The following is a 21741-nucleotide window of genomic DNA, read 5'->3' as shown; positions in this document are numbered from 1 at the left end:
CATGAGAAGAGTCCATCAGATCCCATTACAGATGGTTGTGAGCCACCATGTGGTTGCTGAGAATTGAACTCAGGACCTCCGGAAGAGCAGTCAGTGCTCTTATCCACTGAGCCATTTCTCCAGCCAAACTTCCAGCCATCTTACAATAATGTATTGTACGTAAGTATGTATTGTGAGTTAAAATTGCTACTGAAAGAAACTTCAAGAAATTATTCTTACTGTATATAGATTACATAAACTAAAGTCTATGCTGACATTCTATTTTTGCTCATTAATGAACCCTCTGATTTAGCCTCCCTGTAAATGCTTCAGATTATATTATTCATTCGTTTTCATCAGAAAAAAATGGGTCTGGCCATAATCTAGTATGAGTCATGCCCAGTCACAGAATGGAATTCTGGACTATCTCAATTATAATACTTCTTTTATTACAAATTACAACTGGAATACTGGGAAATGTCTCTCTTTTTATCTACTATCTTGTCTACTATACAGAACATACATTAAAGCCCACAGATTTGATTCTCATGCATCTAACGGCATCCAATACCTTGATAGTTCTCTCTACAGGAATACCCTACACAATGACAGCATTTGGGATGAAGCAGTTTTTAAATGATTTTGGATGTGAATTGATTTTTTACTTTCAAAGAGTAGGCCGAAGTGTGTCCGTTAGTACCACTTGTTTCTTGAGTGTCTTCCAGGCCATCACCATCAATCACAGGGAATCCTGCTGTAAGGATCAAAAGGTAAAAGCTGCAAAGTACATTGGATGCTCCATTTCCCTTCTTTGGGTCTTGTCCATGATTATACATTTCATTTTCTTGGTGTCCATATTTGCCAAAAGATCTAACAAAACCATAACAAGAAACCGAGATTTTGAGTACTGTTCCACAGGACGGCATAATGAAATTACTGGCTTGCTCTATGCAGCATTGGTGGTGTGTCCTGAAATCTTCTTTTCTGTGCTCATTGCCTGGTCCAGTGGTTCCATGATTGTGATTCTGTACCGACACAAGAAGAGAGTTCAATACATCCACAGCAATCATGTTTCCACGAGAAACTCTCCAGAATCCAGAGCCACCCAGAATATTCTGGTCCTGGTGTCTACCTTTCTGGCATTTTACACTGTCTCCTCTGTCTTACATGGCTGCGTAGCTCTTTTGTATGACCACAGTTGGTGGCTGCTGAACATCACTCGCCTCACTTCTCTGTGTTTTCCATCCTTTGCACCCTTTGTTATTATGAGTTATCACTCCCTTATGTCCAGACTCAGTTTGTTATGGAATAAAATCTCCTAATCTTATGTAAGTATTTGATTCATATACTTTACTTGGTTTCCTGATTTTAATCATACTCTTAATTAAAAGGTCAATTCAGGAATTAAATTGCATTACCTTGACTTTGTGAGATTAGTGAAAATGTATATGAGAATTTGTTTGCTAGTTGACTCAACGGTCTACATGAACTGATTATATTATGAAGTTCATTGCACTCTTGAGATACCTCCCTTTGTTCATCTGATGTGCAAATGAGCCAGAGGAAAAAAAGCTACTAGTAAAACTGCCTTTATGTGACCTTCATTCTGTCAGGTCTGCTTGGCCGCTAGGGGTTTCACGGACAGCCTGTGGGTCTGACATTCAAACAGGAAGGAAAACTGAAACCATGGCTGGCCATGAACTTGTTCTTCATGAGGCCTTGCACCTATCATAGTTGCTGTAGCCTGCACCAGGCCCATAAAAACAGAATTATAACTTTTTTCTCTTACAGTAATCAATTTCAAATTGAATGGTGGTTTTTGCATGATTTTGAACTTTGTTTGCTAATATATTATTGAGAGAGTTTTCATCATCAGGGATATTTGATAATAAATTACCTTTGCTGTTGTTCTGTCTTTATCTGGTTTGACATCACAGTGATGCTAGCTTCCTCGAGGGAACTTAGAATAAATTAATACAGCCATCATGAAAATCAGTTTTGTGGTCTCCCAGAATATTTAAATTGTAACTACTATTTGACCCAGCTGCTATTCTTCTGGGTCTATACTCGGAAAATCCCATATCATACCACAGAAATATTTTCCTATCAGTGGTCATTGCTCATCTGTTTATTGAAGCAATGATACAGAGCCCTCACACATATCAATAAATAGACAAATCAAATATTAAATATTTCTTATATAAAGTAGACTATAATTCTACCAGTATGGCTATCCTGAATCTGAGGCCTGGACTAGACCTCTACACTGTCTGCTGTTGTGTGGACCCGGGATTCCACCCGAGACATTCTGGAGGCTCCACAGATCCCACAGCCAGCCTAGGTAGGAAGACCCACATACTACCCTAAGCCCATAGCTGGGTGCTGTGAGCGCTCAGATTCCAGCAGATACTCCCCCTCCCTGCCCTGGCGGACTAGCACTCCCCTTCTGCCCCTCTCCCTGATCTGAGGCCTGGACCAGACCTCTGCCCAGTCTGCTGTTGTGTGGACCCCGGATTCTGCCTGAAACATACTCATACTGGAAGGTCCACTCAACCCAGGACCACAGAGGAACAACTGAATTCAGAGCATCAGACAACATATCCTGAGATATCCTAGAGGAGACACTGCACCCAGAACAGCAGACACCTAACTGGACTGCTACCTTGGAGGCACCATATCCTGAGGCATCCTAGAGGTACCACTGTAATCAGTGCAGCTGGAAAAGATCACAGAGACATCTGGACCCCTAGGAGATCAGTCATAATCGAGATAACTGGATAGGCAGGCTTCAGTCAGTGACAGCAAGTACAGGCAACACTAGAGTTAACCAGATGGCGAAAGGCAAGTGTAAGAACATAAGCAACAGAAATCAAAGTTACATGGCATCATCAGAACCCAGTTCTCCCATCATAGCAAGCCCTGAACACCCCATCACAACAGAAAAGCAGGATTCAGAGTTAAAATCACTTCTCATGATGATGATAAAGGACTTTAAGAAAGACATAAATAACAATCTCAAAGAACTTAAGGAGAACACTGGTAGACAGATAGAAACCCATAAAGAGGAAACACAAAAATCCCTTAAGGAATTGCAAGAATAGCCGGGGGTGGTGGCACATGCCTTTAATCCCAGCACTTGAGAGGAAGAGGCAGGTGGATTTCTGAGTTTGAGGACAGCCTTGTCTACAGAGTTCCAGGACAGCCAGGGCTACACAGAGAAACCCTGTCTCGAAAACCCAAAAAACAAAACAAAAAACCCAAACAAACAACAAAAAAGGAATTGCAAAAAAATGCAACAAAATGGGAAAAGGAATTAAACAAAACCATGCAGGAACTAAAAATGGAAGTAGAAACAATAAAAAATTACAAAGGGAGACTACCCTGGAGATAGAAAACCTAAAAAAAAGATCAGGATTCATAGACACAAGTATCACCAACAGAATACAAGAAATGGAAGAGAGAATCTCATGTACAGATGATACCATGGAAAACATTGACACAACTGTCAAAAAAATGCAAAATACAAAAAGCTACTAACCCAAAATATATAAGAAATCCAAGACACAATGAGAAGGCTAAACCTAAGGATAATAGGTATAGATAAGGGGGAAGACTCCCAACTTAAAGGACCAGTAAATATCCTCAACAAAATTATAGAGGAAAACTTCCCTAACCTAAATAAAGAGATGTCCATAAATATACAAGAAGCCTACAGAACTCCAAATAGTTTAGACCAGAAAAGAAATACTTCCTGCCATATAATAGTCAAAACATCAAATGTACAAAACAAAGAAAAAATACTAAAAGCAGTAAGGGAAAAAGGCAAAGTAACATATAAAGGCAGACCTATAAGAATTACACCAGACTTCTCACCAGAGACCATAAAAGCCAGAAAATCCTGGACTGATATCATAGAGACCCTAAGAGAACACAAATGCCAGCCCAGACTACTATACCCAGCAAAACTGTCAATCATTATTGATGGAGAAACCAAAATATTCCATGACAAATCCAAATTTACACAGTATCTCAACACAAACCCAGCACTTCAAAGGATAATTGGTGGAAAACTCCAACACAAGGAGGGAAACTACAACCTAGAAAAAGCAAGAAAGTAATCTTCCAACAACCCTAACAGAAGGTAGCTATAGAAACATAACACCACTGCCAATAAGAAAAATAACAGGAAACAACACTCATTTTTTCTTAATATGTCTTAATATCAATGGACTCAATTCTCCAATAAAAAGACATAGACTATCTGATTGGATACATAAACAGGACCCAACATTTTGCTGCATACAAGAAACACACCTTTGTGAAAAAGACAGAGACTACCTCAGAGTAAAAGGTTGGAAAACAATCTTCTGTTGTCTTTTTCCTTGAGGACCTGGCATTTGGGTTTGACATTTTCTAAGTCTGGGTGTGGGTCATCAATGGGAGGGTGTATGATGAATTCAAATAGTAATCCTCTCAACCTTGAGAGCAGTGAAAGTAGTCAGTAACACTATGTATGTTCCTTTCAAATCTGCCTCCCAGGATTGCTTTTGATGTCTCTTAATGGAACTCCAGTCACTTGGCTGGCAGTTGTGCAGCATAGGTGGAGGAGCAGCCTTATAGATTTCCTTTAGCCAGGGCCAAAGATTCTTCTGCCTGTGGGCAAAAGTCTTGACAGAAGCAACATATTTGTCAGCATCTTCAGTACACATATCAGCTCTTAAGTTAGGAAGTAGAGGTGTAGGTTTTTCAAACATCACCTCAAAGGGACTTATTCCCAAAGTATAAGGATTGTTTCAGACCTTATATAAGGTGAAGTGTAAGAAAGCTACCTAGTCACTGCCAGTTTCTTAAATTTAGAACCTCTTTTAGAGATCTAGTCATCATCTCTATCTGTCCTTAACTTTGGTTCCTCTAAGTACAATCAAAATTTCAATCTTCTCCTATAGCTTTGGCTATCCCCTTGTGTTACCTAAGCATTGATGGTAGGTCCATTATCAGAACTCAGGAAAGCAGGCATTCCATACCTATAAAGTACTTTCTAGTATCTTTTTGAGCACAGTTTGTTCCATCTTATATTTATTGGGAAAAACATTGAAAAAGTATCTATGAATACTAATAAACATCCATATATTTACTAACATCTAAGCACATAGTACCTAAGAGCTACAGATGTTAGCCCAGACTAGAATATCCAGAAAAATTTTAATCACAGTAGATGGAGAAATCAAGATATTGCATGACAAAACATATTCAAACAATACCTTTCTCCTAATAACCCAGCCATGCAGAGGATAGTTGAAGAAATTCTTCAACCCAATTAGGCTAACTATTTTCAGAAATCACAAGAAACAAATAATTTTTCACCATTAAAACAAACAGAACAGAAAACCTCTCTCTCTTCTCTTTCTCTCTCTCTTTCCATTTCTCTCAACACCTACCAATATCAATGTAAATGTACATAACAATCATTGGTCATTAATAGCTCTCAACATGAATGGACACAATTCCACAGTAAAAATAAAACAGATTTACAGAATTGATGTGTAAGCAGAACCAATAATTCTACTGTATATAGGAACTATATCTTAGCAAAGAATATAATCATTATCTCAGTACATAAGACTGGGAAAATAGCTTTCAACCAATGGACCCAAGAAAAAAGTGGAAGTAGCCTTTCTAATATCTAATAAAATTGATTTCCAGCTGAAAGTAATCAAAACAGACAGGGATAGACACTTCAATGCACATCAAAGGAAAAATTCACCAACGGGACATCTTAATTCTGAACATTTATGCTCCAAACACAAAACTCAACCTATATGAGAAAATTGAAACACCTCAACAACAACAGAGAGAACAGAAAACCTACTTATTCGTTGAAGTAGAACATCATTCTCTTCAATAGCCACCGGGTCAGGGAAGAAATAAAGGAAGAACTTAAGTACTCCAGAATTCAATGAAAATGAGGGCACTACATCCTCAAATTTCTGTGACATTATGAATGTAGTCCTCTGAGGAAAGTTCATAGTGCTAAGTGCCCTTTTTTGAAAAAAGAGAGTTATCATATTCATAAAACTATAAAACTATACCTGAAGGCTCTAGTAAAAAGAAGCAAACAAACCCAGGAGAAGTAGACAACAGGAAATAATCAAACCGAGGACTGAAATAAATCAATTAAAAACAAAGAGAACAATGCAAAGAATTAACAAAAGGAGGATCAGGTTTTATGACACAATCAAAAAAATAAAATAGTCCTTAGCCAAACTAAGTAAAAGGCAGAGAGACAGTACCCAAATTAGGAAAGTCAGAAATGAAAAGGGAGACCTAACAATGGAAACTGAGGAAATACAAAGAATCATTAGGTCTTCCTTCAAAAGACTGTATTCCACTAAATTAGAAAATCTACATGAAATTGATGATTTTCTAGAAAGATACCAACTACCAAAACAAATTCAGTATCAAGTAAATTATACTGTGCTATACTCATATATCTTTGTCTTATTCAGCCATTATCAGACAGGCTTTCTCCTGAATCAGATACTAACAAATACTCATGCCCAAACATTATTCAGAGTAACCTTGAAATACACAACCCTAAATGAGATGTATGAATCAAATTTCTTCCCTCAGGCCACAGGCAAGCCCAGAGAAAAGGAGGCTGAAGGAGCTGGGAAGACTGAAGGAATGTACCATATCAAGAAAAAAAGCCCTCTAATAAAATTGAGCAGGTCTATCTTATATGAGAGATTGAAGTAGCAAACACTTGACTTACATGGTCTCTACCAGATCCTCTTTCTATACTCTAATGCTTTTTGTTTAGTACTTTATGGGACTCCTGAATGTGGAAATGAGTGAGTTGAACCTCCTTTCTTGTACGTTTGGTTTGCCTTGCCTTACTTTCATATGATAGGTTTTTTTATATATATATAATTTTTTATTGGACATTTTATTTACATTTCAGATGTTATCACCTTACCCCATTTCCTCTCGCCCAGGAACCCTCTATCCCATTCCCCCTCTGCCTGCTTCCATGAGGATGTGCCCCCAACCACCCCCCAATCCCACCTCCCCACCCTCGAAATCCCCCCCCATTGGATGTCCAGCCTTCATGGGACCAAGGATCTCGTCTCCCTCCTATGCCAAACAAGGTCATCCTCTCCTACATATACAGCGGGATCCATGGATCCCTCTCTATGTGCTCCCAGGCTGCTAGTTTAGACCCTGGGAGCTCTGGTTGGTTGGTATTGTTGCTCTCCTCATGGGGCAACAAACCCTTTCAGCTCCTTCAGCTCCTTCTCTCTAACTCTTCCATTGGAAACTCCTTGATCAGTTCAATGGTTAGCTGTGAGCATCTGCCTCTGAAAATGTCAGACTCTGGCAGACCTCTAAGGAGACAGCTATATCAGGCTCCTGTCAGCATATACTTCCTGGCATCCAACAGAGTCTGCCTTTGGTGACTTCACATAGGATGGATTCCCAGGTGGAGCAGCCTCTTGACAGCCCTTCATGAAGTTTCTATTCCACACTTTGTCTCCATATTTGCTACCATGAGTATTTTGTTACTCCTAAAAAGGACTGAAGCACCCACACTTTGGTCTTTCTTCTTCATAAGCTTCATTTGTTCTGTGACTTGAATCTTGGGCTAATATCCAATTATCAGTGAGTGAATACCATGTGTGTTCTTTTGTGATTGAGTTACCTCACTCAGGTTGATATTTTCTAGTTCCATCTCTTTACCAAAAATTTCTTGAATTCATTATTTTTAGTAGCTGAGTAATACTTCATTGTGTAAAATGCATTACATTTTTTTTGTATCCATTCCTCTGTTGAAGGACATCTGGGTTCTTTCCAGCTTTTGGCTATTATAAATAAGTGCAGCTAGTTTTTTTAACTACTGTCACATATGTAGGCATGCGCACGCGCGCACACACACACACACACTCACACACACACACACACACAGGTACAAACCCTATATATTGTAATATATATTCCATATTATGTATGTAAGTACAATCTAATTGCTGCCTTTTTGCAGGGAAACATTATTTTTTATTTATTGATCACTACATGAAGGCCTATAACATAGTTGTTTTCCTTTTATCACTTTTTAAAATTATTATTTTTAACATTTCTGAATAATATATTTTGATTATATTTTCCCCACCTCCAACACCTTCAAGACCTCCTCCAAACCCACTCAACTGCATGTTCTCTCTCTCTTCAAGAAAAACAACAACAAAATCAAACACCAAGAAAACAAAGGTCATTTTGTGTTGGCCCAATTACTCCTGGGCATAAGAGGTCTCTCTTGGGAGAATGGTTGATATAATCAGTGTATCTTCACTAAAAGACACTGGTTTTGCCTCTCCCAGTAGACAGATAGATAACTCAAATATCTTCTTCCTCAGGGTGGAACTTTATGCCACTTCCTTGTCAATTTTTAGGTTTACTGTTCTATATATGCATAGTGCTGTTCAAATCCCTTCCAGATTTATATTTATCTTTTTTCTTTTTTATTGGATATTTTATTTACATTTTAGATGCCATCTCCTTTCCCCATTTCCCTTCCCTAGAAAACCCCTATCCCAAACCTCCTTCTCCTTTTTGCTTTTATACAATTTTTTAAATGTTAACCAATAGCTTTATAAATTTGGAAATGCTCAATATCAATCAGAAATATAACCTAATACCCAACCTAGATATATCAACTGTCTTTGCCTGGCAGAGACATGTGAACATCTGCCTCCATGTCTGGCCCCCCTCTCTCTTTCTCTCTTATCACCTAACTCCTCCTCTCCTTCTCCTCCTCCTCTCCTTACTCCTCCTCTCCTTACTCTTCCCACCTTAGCTCCTCCTACATATCACCCTTCCTGTTAAAATAAAACTTTTTGCTCAAAATACAGTTAGAGCATAACTATACCAATTTATGTCAGTAAGGTGCAAGATAGACCTAATACCCAGTCCATCATTTTGTTGACTAAGCAGAAGCTCTGTCATCTCTCCTAAATAAAAGACTTAGTTCTGAACCTGGCTTTTTTTTTTTCCTTGGCTTTAGAATGAATGTCAGCTGAAAACCATCCCTCACATCTTTTTTCTCAAAGTAAATAGCCAGGATTGGCTATGAGACTATAAGTTTTCAACCCCATCAGAAATCCAGAATGACTGAGTTGACTGAAATTATGGGAAGCAAAAAGCATAGCTTCTAAAACTGAGCCAATTTATAGAGACCTGGACAGTCCATATACTACAGAATGTTGGAGCATCTGATCTTCAGCCTTCTGGCCCAGGATCATCAGACAGACCTAGTGATGCAGAATTATTAAGGGCTGATTACTCTGTCTTGGCAAAAATAATCAGTCGACTACTCTGCAAGTGTGTCCTTTTCTGGACAGTGATTTGTCTGTAGATGGAAAGAGGCAATACTTGCCTAGTAGCTGACTCACCACAACTGGAGTAACTCCAAAGATGCTCAATTTCTTCTTAGAATCTAAGACAGGAAGCTGTCATGAACAGACAGTTCTCTAATCAAAATGAACATTAATACAGAAATGTTTGTAATGTCAATTCTGAGGATTTCTGATGTTTTGAAAAGCAAATACTTATGTAAGGCAATCTGGACTGTTGTCTGTTAACTCCTCACAGCTATTTCTAAATAAAATATAGAAAAAACCCTAACAATAAACTCAAAGCCACGAATTTGCTATAGGCCCTTAACGCACAGGCTAACCATCTCAAATAAGTTAAAAAAGTTAAAGAAGGACTCGGTGTAAGCCTTGTATTCTTAAATTTGTTATACAAGTGCAATGCCTATGATAGTAACAATAGTCATCTCACTTTTATAGTAATAAGAAGCTTGTATCAATGAAAACCTTAAATTTGAAATCAAAGTAAATTTTGTACCATTTAAGAAATTATAACTTCATCTTAATAACAATTATACATATTTCTACCAGTAGGTGATGGCTATGCAATAAATCCTAGCTAATCCTCCCTGTTCCACCAAAACCACTACTTTTCTTAAGAAAGACAGCCCAATATTAACCACCTCAGTCCCAAAGCCCAGGGAATAGGGGCACTGACTCTTCATTAACTTCTTCAAGTTGATTATGGGTGTTGAGATATTAAAAGAGGGGTTGGGGAGAGGAAATTGATAAGCCTCTGACACTGTGTCTTCACTGCATCCAGCTGGAATTCCAGGACATCAGAAGTTTCAGCAGGTCTGCTCAGCTTGCCTGATGAGTAGATTCACCAAGGATATGTATTCTACAATATAAAAATTCTCAAAACAAATTTTAGTATCAAGATAATTGTTTGTTTGAATTCTGGAATCTAGTCTTCTGTCGACCTGCCTCTGTCATGTCTAATCCATATAATTCTGGGAGTTTCTATGAGGGTGTGCTCCCACCATCCTCCCATTTTTGCCTTCCTGCTCTCAAATCTCCCAACATCAGGGAATCCAAACTTTCAGGCACCTAAGCCCTCCACTTCCACTAATGCCTAACCCATTACCCCATTACCCCACTCCAATTACTATGAGGGTGTGCTCCCACCATGCTCTCATTCTTGCCTCCTTGCTCTTGCAATTCCCCAACACTAGGGAATCCATAGTTTCAGGTACCAAGGCTGTCCACTTCCACTGATGCCTGGCAAGGCCACCCTCAACTACCTATACAGGTGGAGCCATGCCCCCCTTTGTGTTCTCGGGCTGGAGGTTTTAAAATGGCTACTCCAGCTTGTTTCTTAGGACTATTTGCTTGAAAAATTGTTTTCCAGCCTTTTACTCTAAGGTAGAGTCTGTCTATGCACTGAAGTGGGTTTTTTGTATGCAGCAAAATGCTGGGTCCCATTTATGTATCCAGTCCATTAGCCTATGTATTTTAATTGGGGAACTGAGTCCATTGATGTTAAGAGATATTAAGGAACAGTGATTGTTGTCTCCTGTTATTTTTGTTATTAGAAGTGAAGTTATCTTTGTGTGGCTATCTTCTTTTGGATTTGTTGGAAGAGCGTTACTTTCTTGGTCTTTCTAGGGTATAGTTTCCCTCCTTGTATTGGCGCTTTCCTGCTATTATCCTTTGTAATGCTGGGTTTGTGGAAAGATATTGTGTAAATTTGGTTTTGTCATGGAATATCTTGATTTCTCCATCTATGGTAATTGAGAGTTTTGCTGGGTATAGTAGCCTGGGCTACTATGTTGTGTTCTCTTAGGGTCTGTAGACATCTGTCCAGCATCTTCTAGATTTTATAGTATCTGGTGACAAGTCTGGTGTAATTCTGATAGGTTTGCCTTTATATGTTACTTGGCCTTTCTCCCTTACTGCATTTAATATTCTTTCTTTGTTTTGTGCACTTGGTGTTTTGATTATTATGTGACAGGAGGTATTTCTTTTCTGATCTAGTCTATTTGGCATTCTATAGGCTTCTTGTATGTTTATGGGCATCTCTTTCTTTAGATTAGGGAAGTTTTCTTTTATAATTTTGTTGAAGATATTTATTGGCCCTTTAAATTGGGAATCTTCACTCTCATCTATACCTATTATCCTTAGATTTGGTCTCCTCATTATATCCTGGATTTCCTGGATATTTTGTGTTAAGAACTTTTTGCATTTTGCAATTTCTTTGACAGTTGTGTTGATATTTTCTGTGGTATCTTCTGCACCAGAGATTCTGTCTTCTATCTCTTGTATTCTGTTGGTGATGCTTGTGTCTATGACTCCTGATTTCTTTCCTAGGTTTTCAATCTCCAGCATAGTCTCCCTTTGTGATTTCTTGATTGTTTCTACTTCCATTTTTATGTCCTGGATGGTTTTGTTCAATTCTTTCACCTGTTTAGTTGTGTTCTCTTGTAAGTCTTTAAGGGATTTTTGTGTTTCCTCTTTAAGTGCTTCTAGCTGTTTATCTGTGTTCTCCTCAAATTCTTTGAGAGTGTTATTTATGTCTTTCTTAAAGTCCTGTTTCATCATCATTAGAAGTGATTTTAAATCTGAATCTTGTTTTCCTGGGTGATATGTGGAATCAGGACTTTCTAGTGTGGGAGAACTAGGTTCTAATGATGCCAAGTACCCTAGGTTACTGATGCTTAAGTTTTTGCTCTTGCCTTTTGCCATCTGTATCTCCTTAGTGTTACCTGCCCTGTCCCTGACTGGAGCCTGTCTTTCCTATTATCTTGGTTGTATCAGAACTTTGTGGGGTGGGTGTAACTACTAGGGTAAGCGCTGGGGCCCAAACTCTGTTAATTGCTCAAGCACAGACAGGATGCTGCCCAGGTTAGAGCTCGGGGAGTCCTGTTTCCTCTGGGTTTTGGAGATTGTGGGCAGAGGTATTATAGCCTTAAGTAGTGTTTCAAATGACCTGAATGTATAAAACAAGTCAATACTCTCTATGGTGTGATGCTACACTATATATACAACCATGTGCAAATATTAAATTCTGTGTTTCAATTCTGCTTAAGACTCTTTGGCCTTTTAGTAACCGAATATATCACACATAAATCTGAGAATGAACCTTAGTAAACACTTGAAAATGAAAAAAAAAAAAAGAAGAATCAAAAGTGGCAGCCCAATACTCTCCTAAGCACCGTTCACAAATCAGCAAGGGGAGTTGATCCAGAAGAAACTGCAAGCCTCTACTTGTTTGGGGCCGACTTATAGCAGAAAGCGGCTATCAGCTTTGCAGCCATCTTGAGCCATATACCCTGACATGTGACTTGGATGACATAGCCTACAACAGCTGAGCACACTCCATAATCTTGGTTTAGATACCTTGAGATTAAAGGTGTGTGAGATTAAAGGTGTGTGACTTAAGAGTGTAACTTAGAGATAAGAGTTAGAGACAAGGGCATGATTAAAGGTGTGACCAAAAGGCACGGCTTAGAAGTGAGACACATAAAAGGCAGAGACAGAACAGATCAGATTCAGACATTAGGGAGACACAGAAGAGAGAAAGAGACACTTCAGAGAGTACAATTTGGAGTACAACTTGGAGTAGGAATTAGACATTAGGTAGAAGACACTTGGCTCTAGAGAGAACCAAACACAGCAGAGAGAAGACAGGTAGCAGGGACTTGGAACAGAACTTGGAAGAAGTAACTTGGAACTTGGAGGGAAAAGGAGAAAGGGACTAGGCACTAGGAACTCAAGACGTAGGACTTAGACTGAAGAATAAACGGGATTGAATTACACTCTGTCTGGTCTGCATTGTTCGAGTCCGTCCTCACTCTCGATCTTGCTGCACCCCTACCCGCGGACCTGAGTGGCAGCGTGGGCCAGGATACAGTGGCCCCCCCAAACGTGGGTCGGCCCGGGCCTCAACATTTTGCTTGGGCCGAGACATTTTTTGGCTGCCCCAACGTGGGGCTAGTGTGGACCCCAACATCTACTAAATGCCTCATTCTGTAGAAGGCATCAGAAGCTGCTGAAAAACCACCAGAAGTTCTTTGTAGGTATTTCTCTTTAAGGAGTTGTTATAAAACAACACACTGCATCATCAGTAAAGATCATCTTCAAAAAAGCCAAACAATTGCCAGTGAAGAGTGGCAAGGCAGACCAATACCAGAGGCATCCTCCAATATCTATTGGATTATATTATACCATTTCCAATCATCACATGTTCTCTCAAGTGTTCTCTGTAGTGAAACATCACATGTAGTTTTGTTCCAGGCTGCTTCCAGAAAAACAGCAAGTATCTGCTCTCAGTTGAACGTCTTTTCACATGTTTTCTTCAGCAAAAACACCATATCGTAAAACAGTATCCAGAAAAGTATCACATGATACAACTGAGGCTCCAAAGAAAACAGGAATTTCCACTTTATATATGACATGTAATGGTGAGACAGATATCTCATTTGGTGTTGAGCACTCTCAGCCTCTTATTCTTAGTACTGAGTTGTAATGTATTCACCATTAAGGGCATGACTGTCCAAAGCATGTGATTTTACCAAAGAATACATGGTGAGGCATGGCATTGACTCCTGTGAAATTTAACTAAAATGTGTTCAGCAAGCATTTACCTACCCCATAGCAATCAAGCCAACATCACCAATGGACACATCTTTCCTGTCTGAACACTACTGAAGTACGTTGGGTAAAGCAATTAGACAGAACATTCCTGATTTTTATCCCTACAAAACCTACACAGTATTTTTTCTAACAATGAGATCTAGCCAACAGAGAAGCTTTCAGGTCATAACTACGAAACTTGATGGCTCTCTTTCTTCTATATCATATTGAGGTCAGTAAATGTAACTTTTATTCATCAGATGTTATTGTCGTCTCAGGTAGTGATTTCTGAATAAACTCACACTTTCTAGCATTTTCTGAACTCTGGCTGGTTAACTCAACATTTTGTGACAAAGTCCTCTCCAAGGTGACTGATCCAATCTGGATTCAGTTGACTTCTCACTGAATTGTGTTGCACTGCCTCATATTATCTTTGGCAATCTATTGTAATCTTGTTCCTTCTAATTCCCTGGCTTCCTCTAACTTCACCTACAAACTTTCTTTGTAAAATTATCCCAATAAAACTGTGTGTCCTCTCTTTCCTTCTCTCTACTGCTCTCTTAAGTGCTCCGTTGCCTGCACTGTTCTTTTGAGAGTGTTGTGAATCCAATCTTTTACTCACTCTGTTAACTCTTTTTCTGATTCATCATGCCTGCCTTTCGGTTAGTTATCACTAACAAAATGACTACTTTCTCCTCCAAAAAAATGACGTTGTTAGAGATTAATGTTGTGTACTAAAGGCAGGTTTGTATTCTGGTTGAATGTATTAAAGAAGTGTCATTCCAGTTGGATCACAGAGACCTAGAAGGTCTTTGGGTATCATCCCTTGCCACAGTAGCCATGTTGCTGCATTAAAATTTCTCTGCATAGGTATTGAGTAATAAATTGCATGGGAATTCAGTACACCTATCGATATCTTTTTATATCTATGTATCTCTCTCACTATATGTGTACACACACACACACACACACATATCTTGGGTGTGTTTGCTTCACTTCTGTTTATTCTAGAGCTTTCACATGTGCTGTTAAGTTGCTAGTGCAAGATCTCTCCAATTTTTCTATATTGACACAACACCTAGTGCTGTGAATTACCCTCTTAGCACTGCTTTCATTTTATGTCGTAAGTTTGGGTAGGCTGTGCCATAATTTTTGTTAAATTCTAAAATGTCTTTGATTTCTTTATCTCCCCCCTCACCAAACTATCCTTGAGAGTTGTTTATTTTCCATGAGTATGTGCGCTGTCTGTTGTTTTGTTGTTATTAAAGACCAGCCTTAGTCTATATTGATCTAATAAAATGTATGAGAGTATATCACTCTTATTCTATCTGTTGAGGCTTTTTCTTTTGGTATCCAATTATAGGCTGATATTGGGGCATGCACCCTGACGTGCTGAGAAGAAGGTATATTCTATTGTTTTAGGATGAAATGCTCTGTAGATATCTGTTAAATCCATTTAGTTCATAACTTCTGTGAATTTCACCTTGTCTGTGTTTAGTTTCTGTTTCAATGACCTGTCCTTTGGTGAGAGTGAAGTGTTGAAGACTCTCAACTGTCCAAGTCTCACTATTATTGTGTGAGGGTTGATGTATGTTTTGAGCTTTAGTAATGTTTTTTATGTTTTGTTTTGTTTTGGTTTGTTTTTTGTTTGTTTGTTTGTTTTTCAAATATGGCCTTTCTTACAACTTGAATTGACTTGAATTGGGGAATAGAGGTTCAGAATTGAAAGATCCTCTTGGTCGTTTTTTCCTTTGATGAGTATAAAGTGTCCTTCCCCATCTCGTTTAAAAACTTTTTATTGAAAGTCTATTTTATTGGATATAAGAATGTCATCTCCAGCTTGTTTCTTGAGACCATTTTCTTCAAAAAAATTTTACAGACATTTACTCTGAGGTAGTAACTGTCTTTGTCACCAAGGTGTGTTTCCAGTATTTTTGTCACCAAGGTGTGTATTCCAGTAAACTGCTGGGTCATGTTTACATATCCACTCTGAGTATATCTTTTTATTTAGGAAATTAAGTCCATTGATGCTAAGAGATATTAAAACCAATGATCTTTGGTTCTTGTTATTTTTGTTGTTAGAAGTGAAATTATGTTTGTGTTGTTCTCTTCTTTTGGGTTTGTTGTGAATTGATTAATATCCTGTTTGGTTTTTTTCGGGGGGGGGGTAGGCGGTATAGTTTCCCTCCATGTGTTGGAGTTTTCCTTCTATCATCTTCTGTAGGTCTGGATTGGTGGAAAGATACTGATTAAATTCTGTTTTGTCATGGTATAACTTGGATTCTCCACCTATGGTTATTGAGAGTTTTTCTGGGTATAGTAGATTGGACCAGTATTTGTGTTTTCTTAGGGTTTGCATGGCATCTGTTCAAGATCTTCTAGCTTTAGAGTCTCCTTTGAGAATTCTTGTGCAATTCTGTTAGGACCACCTTAATATGTTACTGGCTTTTTTTCCTTAACATTTTTAATATTCTTCTATGTTCAGTGTATTTAGTGTTTTTATTATTGTGTAACCCAAGGAATTTCTTTTCTGGTCCAATCTATTTGGTATTCTGTAGGCTACTTGTACATTTATGGCAATCTTTATCTTTATGTTAAGAAACTTTTCTTCTATAATTTTGTTGAATAAGTTTTCTGGACCTTTGAATTGGGAATCTTCACTCTCTTCTATTTCTATTATTCTCAGGTTTTTGTCTCTTTATTGTGTCCTGAATTCCCTGGATGTTTTGAGTTAAGAGCTTTTAACACTTTCTACTTTCCTTGAAGATTGTGTCAATATCTTTTATGGTATCTACTATGCCGGTGATTCTCTTTTCCATCTCTTGTATTTTGTTGGTAATGCTACCATCTGTAGTTCTTGTTCTCTTTCCTAGGTGTTCCATCTCAATGATAGCCTCCCTTTGAGATTTTTTAATTCTTTCCATTTTTATGTCATGAATGTTTTTTTCCAATTTCTTCACCTCTTTGATTATGTTTTACTGTATTTCATTAAAGAGATTTATGTGTTTTTTAAAAGGGTTTCTGCCTATTAACCTGTGTTCTGCTGTATTTCTTTAAAGGAGATATTTGTATCCTCATTAAGGACCTCTATCATCTCCATGAGATGAGACTTTAAGTCAGAATCTTGCTTTTCAGGCATGTCAAGTTGTCTCTTGGTGTGCTCGTGGGCCTCCAGTGCTAGTGGGCCTTCCCAGATCTTCTCTGGGAAGTGTTGGATACCCGAAGGAAGATATGTATTCTGCAGGGTGGATAGGTCCTGCATCCACTGGATCACATGGGGGAACAAGTTAGGCTAGATATTGAGGTGGGGTTTGTCACACCTGTGAGCCTGGTTGTGAGTGACTACTGAGAGTCAAGCTGTCTCTTGATGTGGGCGGTGGTCTGCAGCACTGGATATGACTTGCACAGTGTTGCAGGCCAGATGAAAAATGTGTCTTCAGTAAGGTAGATCAGCCCTGTGTCTTCTGAGCCCCATGGTGGCCCCAAATAGGCCAGGTACCAGGATGGTATGTGTGTCTCACCTGTAAGCCTGATTATGGCATGCCTCCATGTAGTCCTGGTGTCTCTGGGCATCCCAATGATCTTCTGTAAAGATATTATTTTTCTGAGTGTTAGAATTACTGCATAGAATGTTTGCTGAGTGGAAGAAAATATAATTTTCTCTAGGAAAGATACCTCAATTTGTTATCCAGTACAGAATGGTGAATTTTTACATTATGTATATACAGAAGACATTATGCAGCCTGAGCAGAGCTGCCTACAATTCACTTCACAAGGAGCTTTAAAGGAAAGAAGCAAGAAAGCAGATTGTTACACCTGCCTATATTATAGAAGAGTTCCTAAAACCATGAAAGTAACATGGAAGTCATGAAGTATGATACACTGGTAGAAATGGATGTTGAAGAATCCATAGTATTTCAAGAACACCTAAGAAAATAGATTAAGTCTTTGAGAACATGCTTCTAAAAAGTGACCTTAGGAAATTGGAAAGTAAGATGACCTCTGTGAGCTGAGTGCATCTGAGAATGATGAATCTGTACCCTTATTGCAGCTTCTTAACCATCAGGTCTCAAGACCAAAGATCTTGCCCAATAATTCATGGTGCTACCTGCACTGACAGCAGGGAGATACATAGAGACATGCTGTTCTCAAAGAAACAGGTCTATATAAAATAGGGCTGCTCAAAGGGTCTACTAATAGGAACCCAGCATGGACCTACTGCAGGTGCTTCCTGAATTTCTTGCCTGCTAAGCAATGGAGAACATGGTTCAGTGGTGCTGTAAAGACTGGGAAGTAAGTGTGATAGGGGATCATGATGTGAACCTCCCCAAAGAATCACTCAAACATTAGGTTAAAATGAGGGGAAAAAACTGACCAAAGCCACATGCTGGTTGACAGTTGAAGAAATGAAGTAAGGCACAGAAGCAGTTTAAAAGAATACATCTTATTTGTATTAGTTTTAGAACATATTTGGGTATTTTGCAAAGGGACTTCCCATGAAGGGGGTTAGAAGCCAGAATAGCAGCAGGAGGAGGATGTCAATTTCTGGTTAAACCAAAGATGGCTACAACTGATACAAGAAAGAGGAACCTTTTCCCTTGTTGGGCCTAACACGAGGTCTAATCTCCATTCCACCTTCACCCTTCAGTCACCTACACAGGTACTTTGCAACTTTCATCATTTGATCCTTACAACAGGATTCCCTGTGACTGATGGTGGTGGTCTGGAAGACACTTAATAAACAAGTGGTGCTAATGGACACACTCTGGCCAAGTCTTTGAATGTATAAAACCAATGTGTATGCAACATCATTTAAATACTGCTTCAGCCCAAAAGCTGCCAATGTGTCAGGCACTCCTTTAGAGAGAACTATCAAGGCATTTGATGCCATTAGGTTCATAAGAATCCAATCTGTAGTCCTTAATGTATGTTCTCTATAATAGACTAGGTAATAGATAAGAAGCAAGACATTTCCCAGAATTCCAGTTGTTATTTGTAACAAGAAAATAATTTTGATGGTCATATTCCAGAATTCCATTCTGTGATTGGCACTATTTTCTTTTGATGATGGTCACATCTATTTTCTCTGATTAAAATGAATGAAAAGTATTAATAATCATGAAGAGATACTGAGAGGCTAAATCAGAAGCATCATTAAAGCTCAGGTATACCATGTCATCATAGAGTTTAGTCTATGTACTCTATGTACTATATCAATGCTTTCTTAAAGTTTTTAAAGTAGCATTTATAAGTTACAATATATACTAACACATAATACAATATCATAAGATTGCTTAAGGTTTCAGGACACAACTATAAATTAGAAAGATGCCTTCATAATCATAGAATACACACCATTAGGAGCAAGATTAATTGGCCTGTAAGAAGCAATGAAAAGAGGTAACCAGTACTAACAAGAATAATCCAAGTCTATAAGAATATACTCTTATTTTCTGTTTATGGTATAATGAAAGTCAATTTTAATGAAAACTACCAACATCAAACATATCAATTCTTAAAGTACATTCCATCTAATATCGAATGGTAGATAATGAAAAATTAATAATTCCATTCAGTAGTATATTATATATGTGCATATGTGTGATAGATAAGACAATTCTATTAAAAGCATAGACCACATTTAAATGATGTTTCAAGCATATATATTATTAAGTTGACTTAGTGTTTATGCAATATCACAGCACATAAACACACACACATATGTACACATTCAGGTCTGTGCTATTAGACATCTGGGGACAACCTGTGTGATAGAATCTCACAGCAGCTGGACCATGGGCTGTCCCTAAAGCTATAATCTGTCTCTGGAGTTCATTCTACTAACTGTCTGCCTTATATGGCTGGAGTGGAAGAAGATATATAGAGCCTTGATGTGCCAGGCTTAGGGGGGATTTTCATCGGTGTTCACCATCTTAGAGGTTAAGGGGAGGGATGGATGAGCACCTATTAGAATGCTAAATAAATAAATAAATAAGTGGGAAAAATTGTATGTGTAATCATCATGCACCAGTCAGCTCATCCATGCAGTACAGTTGGAGAAAATTCTCAAGACATCATGCCTGCAAGTCAAGTTGTCACAAATTTCTTTTTAGATCAAGGGAGATCCCATTGCAGATTCTGAAAGTAGCAACTGTACATCATCACTTGGGTGAACCAAAAGGCCACAGTGATGAAAATGTTGCTCTACTCACTCATGAGCTATGGACAGGGAACCTGACAGTCAAGAACAAGGACAGAATTGGCAGTGAAGTCTGGAGCCTATAGAAGTTATAAAAAAGTAAAGAAATGAGACCCTAAGACCCTAAGAACTACCAATATTTACAATCATTCTTTCCCATGCACTGGGCCTTCAGAAAAACTTGGGAGAATGACTACAGCAGTGAATAGAAAGTACTCTCTTAAGTAAAGTAAAACAGCTTAAGAAAAATTAATAGTGTAGTTTCTGTCTCAATATTGCTTCTCAGCTTATAATATTTTAAATGTATGATTATATGGGAGTAGGTATGCTTTGAATCCACAAAACTAAAATGGGACCCATATATGAGATCAAATGTCTATATGAGAGAGTCTTTTAAAGGCAAGGAAACATGTAAGATAAGAAAGTAAAAGGAGAAATGTACATGGAACATGTATATGTGACATTGGTTCTAATGCTTTTTACTCAATCAGGAATCTGCACATGCAAATGCTAAAGGTCCTTGTCTCCAATTGGTTTTTGACCCATCAATAAAGACGCCAGAAGCCAATGGCTACACAAAGGGATTTGGGACAGTACCCTTAGTGTTGTGAGGACTAGGACACAGGGAGAGAAGAAGAAATCCTCATGAAGCAGTGGATACAAATGAACATAGGAGCTGTAGAAGATAAAGACAACGAGCCATGTAAGAGTTCTCATAATTAGTCACTGGTGTGATTTGGCTTTAGGGTAGCAGGAAAAGATTTAGGAATGCCCAGTTTTTTAGATAGCCAAGGCATTTTAAATATTAACTGGTGTCTGTGTGTGTGTGTATGTGTGTGTGTGTGTGTGTGTACGCATTTGTATGTGTGTGGGTGTTCCATTTGTGATTTCAGATGGCTCCTGGGCTCATGCATACCTGTGGTTAGCCAGGAGACCAAATTCCACACTATTACAGATGGTTTGCAACTTGGTGGGAGCACTTATTATTAAACTCATTTAGAGAATCCCAAATGAAAGAGACAATAGACACGTACCAAGTTTAGGAAGAGTGGTGATTAGGTTTCTCAACCAGATAATCTATTGCAGTCACAAGTAATGTGGTTCTCATGCAAGCCATGAAACTAGAACAAAGAAACAGCCAACTGCAGTGGTTTACACTGGCTGCCTGCTATTGAAAATCAGAAAATAAAAGCTGCCTGCCTTCAGCCACCAGATAAATAGAGGATAGAGATTTATAAAAATTATTGAATTGGTTTTAAGAATAGAATGGAATATACAGATTTTGCCTGAGCCACATGTCCAAAACTGATACAAAGAGATTAAACTGAGAAGTTGAGAGCCGTGCTGCAAAAAAGTGTCAGGCTGGCTGCTAGGAGGAAGACAACGGGAGGAAAGCAGCCAGATCATAGATGCAGCCTACTTCCTACAAACATAATCAAAGAAGAGAAACAAATACATTTGATTTTTTTAAGGACAGAAGAGAGATTGAATGAAAAAAAAGCTTTAAGGAAATTTAAAAGTCATGCTGAGACAAATTCACAAAATTGTTAAACATGGTCTACA

The 21741-nt window shown here is 38.4% G+C and overlaps 2 protein-coding genes across 2 annotated transcripts in view; one reads left to right on the top strand and one right to left on the bottom strand.

The window, feature by feature from the left end:
* LOC143440773 (vomeronasal type-1 receptor 4-like) overlaps positions 1 to 19017 on the bottom strand; it is a 96917-nt gene extending 77900 nt beyond the window's left edge. The window contains exons 1-3 of the mRNA XM_076927552.1: positions 18638 to 19017; positions 9666 to 9691; positions 7543 to 7568 (exon numbers count right to left, since the gene is read on the bottom strand). Coding sequence (XP_076783667.1) covers positions 7543 to 7568; positions 9666 to 9691; positions 18638 to 19017 — 432 coding nt within the window. The remainder of the gene's footprint in view (positions 1 to 7542; positions 7569 to 9665; positions 9692 to 18637) is intronic.
* Positions 375 to 1301, top strand: LOC143440771 (vomeronasal type-1 receptor 4-like). Its single transcript, XM_076927551.1, has one exon. It carries the CDS (start codon positions 375 to 377, stop codon positions 1299 to 1301), a length of 927 nt encoding a protein of 308 aa, XP_076783666.1.
* Positions 19018 to 21741: the final 2724 nt, after the last annotated feature.

The sequence above is a fragment of the Arvicanthis niloticus genome, chromosome 30 (genome assembly GCF_011762505.2).
Source record: "Arvicanthis niloticus isolate mArvNil1 chromosome 30, mArvNil1.pat.X, whole genome shotgun sequence".
Lineage (NCBI taxonomy): Eukaryota > Metazoa > Chordata > Mammalia > Rodentia > Muridae > Arvicanthis > Arvicanthis niloticus.
Note: the sequence above shows the minus strand (reverse complement) of the source record. Positions and strands in the feature narration are given on the sequence as shown.